General features: G+C 36.0%; 1 protein-coding gene across 1 annotated transcript; it reads left to right on the forward strand.

Moving 5' to 3' along the window:
• Positions 1-528: 528 nt before the first annotated feature.
• Positions 529-3,570, forward strand: LOC147498170 (E3 ubiquitin-protein ligase BOI-like). The gene is made up of 4 exons (XM_086563159.1): positions 529-537; positions 1,860-2,031; positions 2,142-2,539; positions 2,973-3,570. Exons 1-4 carry the CDS (start codon positions 529-531, stop codon positions 3,504-3,506), a joined length of 1,113 nt encoding a protein of 370 aa, XP_086419285.1. The 3' UTR covers positions 3,507-3,570.
• The last annotated feature ends 5,374 nt before the right edge of the window (positions 3,571-8,944 follow it).

Raw genomic sequence — 8,944 nt, forward strand, 5'->3', positions numbered from 1 at the left:
AGGAAGTAAGAGGATTTGGACTTGAAGTGTTACAGTACTTTCTACCACACCAAGACCATATCCGAGCCTTACGAAGATGCTACCACGTGTTACATATCTATTTGCTAAAATATGCACACACATTACATATATTAGTGATTATGTAAATGGGGTTATTGATAGTTTTAAGATGTTTGGAGGAGATAATTCTAGTCCAAGTGTATCCTAATTTCTTGGAAGAAGATCAGTTCAATTTGATTCCAATGTTTCAACTCAGTTGCAACTCTTTGGTAATTGTGAGTAACTTTGGATGCTTTAATTCCCTTTATAATTTTTCTTTTTATATTATTGAGCTACTATATTTGTCTTGATATCAATGACTAGTATGTTTATTTGTTTTGCATGTATGTATCACATAAGTTGTAATGGTCATTTATGTCATACATTTCATGTAAATTGTTGTGTTTAAATTTTCTAGTAATTGAATAAATTCTTTACTGCTTTTGATGATCAATGTTGCTCAAATTCTAAACAAGCAAAATTTAAGTCATGGGTGTGGTATGTCACCACTTGGAGGCATCAATGTGAATAGTATCATTTAATCTGTAAGCACCCAAAAGTTTTGAATTATTACTCACAATATTAGTTATTGATGAATCAGGAATAAGATTTCTCAACACTTTTGGGTATATTCGAATTGAGAATCATTTCTCATAATTATTACATATTACTGATTGTTAAGCGTAAATCTGCCTAAACTACTTAGAGGTGTAATAGAGGGACAATTGATATGATATTGGTGACACTGGACTCCTAAGAGCTGCCCTACGTACCCTTCAGTATGGGATAAAGTCTCAAACAAGATGAAGAATATGCTTAATCTTGCTTGCATAATTCAACTAGGGTTTGTCCTCATGTATTTATAGAGAACCTAGACCGTCTGTGGGAGTCCTATTAGAATTAGAAAGCATCCCATTCGGTCTCAATCTTCCTTCAGTGGCAAGATTGGATAAAATCTCATTAGAATATGCTAACTAAGTATTAGACATGTTTCCTAACTATAAGGTCGGTGCCTTGTGTAATTAGCAAGTCTAGACTTGGGCTCGGGTTGTACCAAGCCTAAGTGTTAAGTTAACAGGGGCTAGACTTGTTTGTAGATGGATGTGGGCCATTGGGCGTTAGTGGAGCTAAGCTATTTGGGCTTGGTTATAAGTGAACCAGTTAGGTTTGGTCCATGCCCATTACAGTTAGGGCCTGTGGACTTGGGATTGGTAATGGGCATGTACTGGTTAGGGGCCTACGAAAGGGGGTCCCAAATATTGACACAACATATAGGCACCTGTAATGAGCATAAATTTAGAATGACTACTCAAAATAACTAAAATATATGCACACAATATAAAACAAGCCCTAAATTAATTTGATATCTAACTCAGTTTCACCAATTATCGGGGAAAAAAAATCTAACTTTTGTTACCTTGAAATGTCCTCTTGTTAGACAATTGTTTCACTGCAATCTTAAGCACATCCATAATCCGTTTAGGCAGATTCTCATTTAATTTTAGGCTAGTAGTTATTATTAAAGATCCTAGCTATGTTTCATCGTTCACCGCAAAAATTCTTGAGCGAGTCTACTATAACCCTCCCAAAGCTATTCCTAGTTTGTTCGTGTAAAATTTGATGATACTATTGCTGTATCTTGTATGTGACATGAAATCCCTACACATTGTCGCTCATTCCAATTATTGACTTTATCTTACCTCCCATTTAATCTAGTTCACAAGCTATAACATTTACAAACTTAATTGTATGTTCAAATTGATGCAGATGAATCGATATTAAATATTTTTCTTCCCTTTTAGTCTTTTTAATATTTGTAGTTGTTGTTTAATGCAATATATGTTATAGTTTCAGACAATTGCAGTGATGCTCCAATGAACTACGTGGGAAATGAGCACATATCTGTTATGAATTGTCCTACTGTCGCAAATGAGCTTGTTCATGTTCTAAATCAGCCAGTCGAAAAGAACGGGGAGGCAGAAAATATTTCATGTATGTACAAACTGATGTAGATGAAACAAAATTAAATGCTGCCTTCTGTTTTACTCTTTTTAATCTTTGTACGTAGTTGTTGTTTAATGTAATGTATGTAATAGTTCCAGGCAATTGCAGTGGTGCTCCAGTGAACTACATGGGAAATGAGCACATATCTGTTATGAATTGTCCCACTGTAGCAAATGAGCTTGTTCCTGTTCTTATAAGTCAGCCAGCCGAAAATAACATGGAGGCAGAAGATATTTCTAGACAGCGACAATTTCATATTTCTTTGAATAATAGCTTATATCAAGATGATGCTCATTGTTTAATCGACAATCTAAACCCCAACCCTATATCAACTGGGCGAAGGCTTTCTTATGATGATGAAGAGCACAACTCCTATGTAACTGAAGCAAGTACTGGTATGATAGAGGCTTTTCCAATAATATTGCCTGTTAACAACAATCTAGGGTTCGAAATTGACAGGCAACATGAAGAGCTTGATCACTACATTAGACTTCAGGTAATCCCCGTCCCCTTTTTCATTCAAGTCTGAAACTTATACCATAATATGGGTCCCGATTGGGGATTCTTTTCAGTCCAAGAGCAATGCAATCAGCAGAGAATAGAGCCTGAAAACATGAGACCCATTTATGATTAAATTTGTATTTTTAATGGTAGTATATTCTTGAAATGGCCGGAGCGTAGGTGTCTTAAAGTTATATTTATTTGAGTCCAATTTTTCAGCCCTTTAGGTAGTCATGATGACAAAACCCCCTACACCCACCCAAATGTCCACAAGACTTACTTTTGATGCTTCATTCATAGAACCGTTTGACCATAAGATGCTACATGTATGTTATAAAACAACTCAACTGCTTAATGCACTTTTGAACATACACATAAATTTTCTCTACATTTTATTACTTTATTTGATGCTTACTTCAATTTATCAGGAAAATCATATAGCGACGGGACTGAGGGAAATGAAGCAAAGACAAATGGCTTCAGTCCTTGGTATCATAGAAAATGAAGTGAATAAGAAGCTTCAAGAAAAAGAGATTAAGGTGGAAATCATGACTCTTAAGAATAGAGAATTGGCTGATAAAATACAGCAAGTCACTATGGAAGCCCAATCCTGGCAACATAGAGCGAAATACAATGAGTCAGTGGTGAATGTTTTGAAGAGCGATCTCAAGCAGGCCATTGCCCTAAGTGCCAACCAACCAAAGGAAGGCTATGGCGACAGTGAGGTTGAAAATGAAGCTTCCTCTTACATTGACCATAACAACCGCCCTGTCTTGGGTGGAGATGGAAGACCTAGAACCTGTCGGGGACTGACTTGCAAGACATGCAAGATTAATGAGGTATCAATCTTGTTTTTGCCTTGTAGGCACTTGTGCTTATGTGAGGACTGTGAGGGGTCTATCAACGTCTGCCCCGTCTGCCAGTCGATGAAAGCTGCAAGTGTTCAGGTATTCATGCCTTGAGATAAAAAAAAAATAGATAACAAAATAAGCAGTTATCAATACTACCTTTATAAGCTAAGCTTTGAAGTTGTCCCTTGATACTGTGAACTAAATGTGGAGAAGTTAAACTTCACTACAAAGTGGATTTTAGTTGAAATTTTAATTGTTTTTATTAGTTGAATATTGAATAGTAAGAACTCTGGGTGGTGGGATTCCTTTTGCTTTGTAATAATTTGGTTTAGATGAGATATGTATAATGGGAAAATTGAAATTCGTTGTTTGTCAAATAAATAAAACTGCTTTTTGAATAGCCTATATAAATAGCCAACATAAAGAATATTTACCATTAACTTGAGAGGACTAAACTACAGATAAAAAGGTGATTGATCTTGTTATTGAAAAAGGAAAAGATATCAAGAGAGACAGATGATGTCATTATTTTTAGCAAAGGGATGCTAGAAGTGTGTCTAACATAGCTGATCTTATGGAGAGATATCAAGTTTATTCGGATCGATTATGAACAAGAATAAGAGTAGGATGTTTGTTGGGGGTATGAATATGGAAAGAAGACATCACTTGCAACAACTCTTGAATATTCAAGTGGGAGCTCTACCCGAAAAGAGAAATATCTAGGGTGCTTAGTTGATCAAAGCCAAAGGTTACTAGAGTTGTGCTAGCTCCCTTGATAGACAAGATAAAAAGAGGATTAGGGTTGGGAGAGGGGAAAATTACTATCCTTTCAAGGGAGGAGTGTTCTCATAAAAGTGGGTCTGTCTAGTATTTTGGTCCAACAACATAGAGAATTACACAAGTGGCACAATAAGCATCATAAAAAGAAGTGAAGAAGCTGTTAAGATTTTTTCTACGGGCCGGGCAATCCCAAAGCTTCTGAAAAAGACTAGTGACAACCTCGTGGGAAAAAGTTTGCAAACCTCGAGAAAGAAATTGGTCGGTATCGAGGGAAGATTGAAGGAGTTAAATCGGCTTTGTTAATGAAATTAAGCTTGGCATATAAGGTTTAATGATGATGATTATCTTTGTTTTCATGATAAAAAGTTCTTTACTAGAGGCGGAGAGTTGATAAACTACTATGCAAAGTCTACTATATGACCCGGGGAATTAAGTGGGCTTTTTGAGAAGTTTTCTTCTGGGGGCTCGGTGGTTTTTTGGGCTGGGTGAGAAGGTAGATCTATAGAGCTGGCGGATTGGGGAGGCAATCAATTGACGAGAGGCTACAATTACAACCCGTTTTTTTTTTTTGTGTGTCACGTTATAGAAAAAGTGACAATGAAAAGTGACACAACATACCTCTTCCACTTCTATTCCCATCTAAAGTGACACATTAGGGCCATATGCGGTCACTTTTATGGTAAAAAGCGCAGACTATAAGTTCTTTTTTGTAGTGATTTTCATCTTTGCTTGAAGACAAGAAAATGCTGTTTTGGGGTTTTTGATCGACCCCAAATATGTGTTTTTTATCCCTTAGAATGCTTCAATTTAGGCAAATTATATGATCAATAATATAGAAAAACTCCACGTTCTTATCGCTTTTTCATGATACAAGCCTATTATGGACCAAATATCTCTAAAAAGACATGTTCTGTGTCAAAAGGGCCTGTCCAAAGGACCTCATGGAACAAATTTGAAAAGTGCCAAAAGTCACGGTCAAAAGTCAAAGTCAACTTAAGGTATGAAAACTCAAAAACTCATAAAACACCCAAAGACCTCAACCTTTTGCAAACAATGACTAAAGATACAAAAGCCCAAAAGGCCAAATGATCAAACCCCAAAAGATATGGCTTGGGGCCCAAAAGCGCTCGGGACCCCTATCCACCTCAAAGAAGGCACAAGAAGCTTCTAGATTAGGTTTATCACGGATAAGATAAGATATGGTTTGATTATGTACATCTCCACACATATATATGTAGAGATGCCCACAAAATAGGTATGGGTTAGTGCAGTTTAGGAGAGTAGTGCAATTAAGTAGGAGTAGGAGATCATAATTAGTTAATTGTTTTTATTTACTTTTAATTCATTGTTTTCCATTTTCATCGATTTAAAGCTTCAAGTTTTTTAGGTGATTTTAAGTTGGTTTTCTTCCATTCAAAAGTGTTTAATCTTACTTCTTTTCATAATAATAGTTCTTCAAAAACATCTTCTTAATCATTCATTAAAACTTTCAACCAAAGTTATTATAATCGTTTTAAATCAATCAAACGAGTTTAACTTACTAACCAATCTACATTTTTCTTACCTAATCTTCATGTTTTCTTAACCTAAAACAACTCTTTGTTTTCATGTTTTAATCATCATCACTAATAATAACTAGTTTTTCTACATCTTCAAAACCAAAGTCTTACAAAAACAAGTGAAAAGAAAAGAAAAGTTTGAGTTTTTCCATCATAATTCTACTCACATTAGATCTAAGATGAACAACTTCAAAACCCCAAACCCCACTTTCTACACCAACAAGTGATCACCGCAGAAAAGTTAGAGAAGAGTTTCTAAATTCACTCACGATCACACTCAAAACTATGGGTCGCCGGAATTGCCCATCCATTTTGTAGTTTTGTTTATGAGCAAACTTCCTTAATTGACTTCAGACGATTTCTCTTGGAGCGTGAGCAAGTGCTTTTTATGTTTTGACAGAGATGCATCAGAGTCTAAATGATCCTAAACCCTTTTTGGATTTTTAGATGTTGGGGTCGTTAATCCTAAATCATCTTCTCGGTGAAGTTTCCATTTAATTGTTTCTTCAGATTTTTGTTCTTGTTCCCCATTTGTCGGAGGCTTACGGCCTAACCTAAGTTGTTGGATTTGTAATATGAATACCTACTCTCTCGGGCCGCAGATGGCTGAGAACCATTGGACTTGGAAAGTGAATTTCCAATTGCAAAAGTCGAGTCTTGAACTTAAAGCGCAGAAGGAAAGCATTCACCGTTGTTTGTTATCGGTGAAGCCATTAACATTAACTTTTTGTGGGTTGAGGGTAGGAGTACAGACGATGCCAAATATGTTTCAACAAGATCCGCCAAAACACACTAGTTGGGTTGTAAAGTGTTCTTTCGGAAGAGATCAGTGGAGAGAGATAGTTGTTGCATTAGGGAGGGAGTTAAGACTAGGCTTCAGTATGAAGTTGCCTACATACCCAAATATATTACTTGGGATCAAGTCTTGATGGTGTAGTTATGGAGATTGATGAATGTTGGATTTTATAGGTAGGATTGATGATCAGTTTCTTGCTTGTTCTCCAATATTCCAATCATGGGATGAAGTTGGAGAACCCGCCACACCCACTTGAAGTGAATGGAAGTTTTGTGAAGCTAATCTTGAATGTGGATGAAGTTGTAGAGCGTTGTTTGATTCGGTCAAACAACTTTCTTTTGCAAATGTTCAAGACACGCGGTTTAATAGACTTTGTGTTGTGTAGGTAGGCAGGCTATAAATTGGGATTTGATTATGGGTTTTATGGGCTCGAAAGCATGGGCTTTATTGTAGGTGCGTTTTGAGCATGGACTTGTATTGAATTGGGCTTTTTATGGGCCATAATTGTGTGGGCGGAACAATATCTACAAAATATCAGCCCTTAATTCAACCAAATTAGGGATGAGGTATAGCTTTTATGCGCTTTGGGAGTGGCTCTAATTCGTGGCTTTATATATATATATATATATATATATATATATATATATATATATATACACCTACTACCTTAATACCCACATCCTACTATACACACTCCAAATCTGGTCCGTTAATTTCCTTGGAATGAGTGGACCGGATACACCCATTCTTTCTCACTAAAATACAAACAAACTAAGGAGGCTAAAATGGTAATTTGACTAACCAAATAAACCAAAAAAAAAAAGAACAGATCGATGGAATTCTTTTTATTCTCTCCACCACTTCTTCTCTAAACTCTCTCCACTTCACCTCATTTTATCAATCCTTCACCCATATTCTCCAAAGAACCCTAACTCCTATCTATTTTATTATTATTCTTCTAATCTCTAAAATATATCTCCCCCCTCCTTCCCCCTTCTCTTAATTAGTTAAAAGAGAGCTGGAATCGATGCTAATGTTCAATGAATCAGGTGAGCAAACATTTATTTTCTTATGATTTTGCATACAATCAATTTGAAGAAACTCGTGATTGCTTTTTTTTAGATTTTTATCCTAGGAACAAATACATATAGCTACTTTATTTCCAAGATGAAGTATACAAAATAATTCTTTTCTATGTGTTTTTGATAGCTTACCATACCTTCTCTAACTTTGAATTGATTATCAAATATGTTTTTGTAAAATCAATGGATGACCTATTTCATCTTGGACTATCGAGGAACATGAAAATGAGGCCGGCTCTTCTTCTTTTCCAACTCCAGATGAAATAGAAATAGTAGAGAATGTCAAGTCACCGTGTTTTGGGATGAGTTTTATAAGTCCGAAGTTGAACAATTTTATATAGACTATGGCAAAGCATTGGGATTTAGTGTCGCTATACGGGCACGCATAAAAAGGATTCCTTATTTAGATGAAGTGAGTGATAGGGTTATATACGCAAAAAGCATTAATTTTGTATTAACTCTAATTCTTTATATTTTGAATGAGAATCATATGGGCAAATGTTATGCATATTATATATGTTATTAGTTATATGCATGTGTCTAATACTTTATGTTGTAGATGATATGGTGTGTGGGGACACAATACGAAGATCATATCATGATTGCATCTTTATAAAGTATAAGTAAATGATCACAACCTAGATGAATTTGGACAAACCATTGGCAAGGTTGTAGTATAATTTGGTATTAGTCTATCTTGACTATAGGATTACACTAGTACACTTTGTGTGTATTGGCGAGGATCAAGTGAGGTTATTTTTCTTTATTATCGACTATATAAGAGAATAAACACCTTTTATTATGGATGCTTGTCCTCTTAATCCGGATATAATAACGGCACTTACGTGCATTGTACATTGCTTTAAATCATCAATGAGTAAGATTCATTTGTGAATCAACAAACTCGATGGATTAGGTAATGACATTGTATGTAAGGTGTCTTTATGATTATAGAAGGAAATGCGGACCCGCAGAAGTCGGGTTGATGATGTCCCCTTGAGGAACTTCATAAGGATTGTCATGTAAACCCCGCAGGTGGATTTATTCGACATGACAATGAGGTTGAGTGGTACTACTCAAGGACATAAGAAGTTGATTGATGTAGTTGTCGCGAATTTGACTTAATCAACGGGCATTCGATATCTTAAACACGGGGAGATCAACAAGCATATAATATGGAGCCCATAAACGCTGACACATAATTTGGGATTAGGGCGGTAGTGCAACAATGACCTTTAGTGGAATAAGCTATTTGTTGATGGACTTGGGTGGGTGTTCAGGCAAACATGGGAAGCCCAAGCCCGTCGAGGCCCAACCCGATTTCTCCTCATG

Source organism: Coptis chinensis, chromosome 5, assembly GCF_015680905.1.
Source record: "Coptis chinensis isolate HL-2020 chromosome 5, ASM1568090v1, whole genome shotgun sequence".
NCBI lineage: Eukaryota > Viridiplantae > Streptophyta > Magnoliopsida > Ranunculales > Ranunculaceae > Coptis > Coptis chinensis.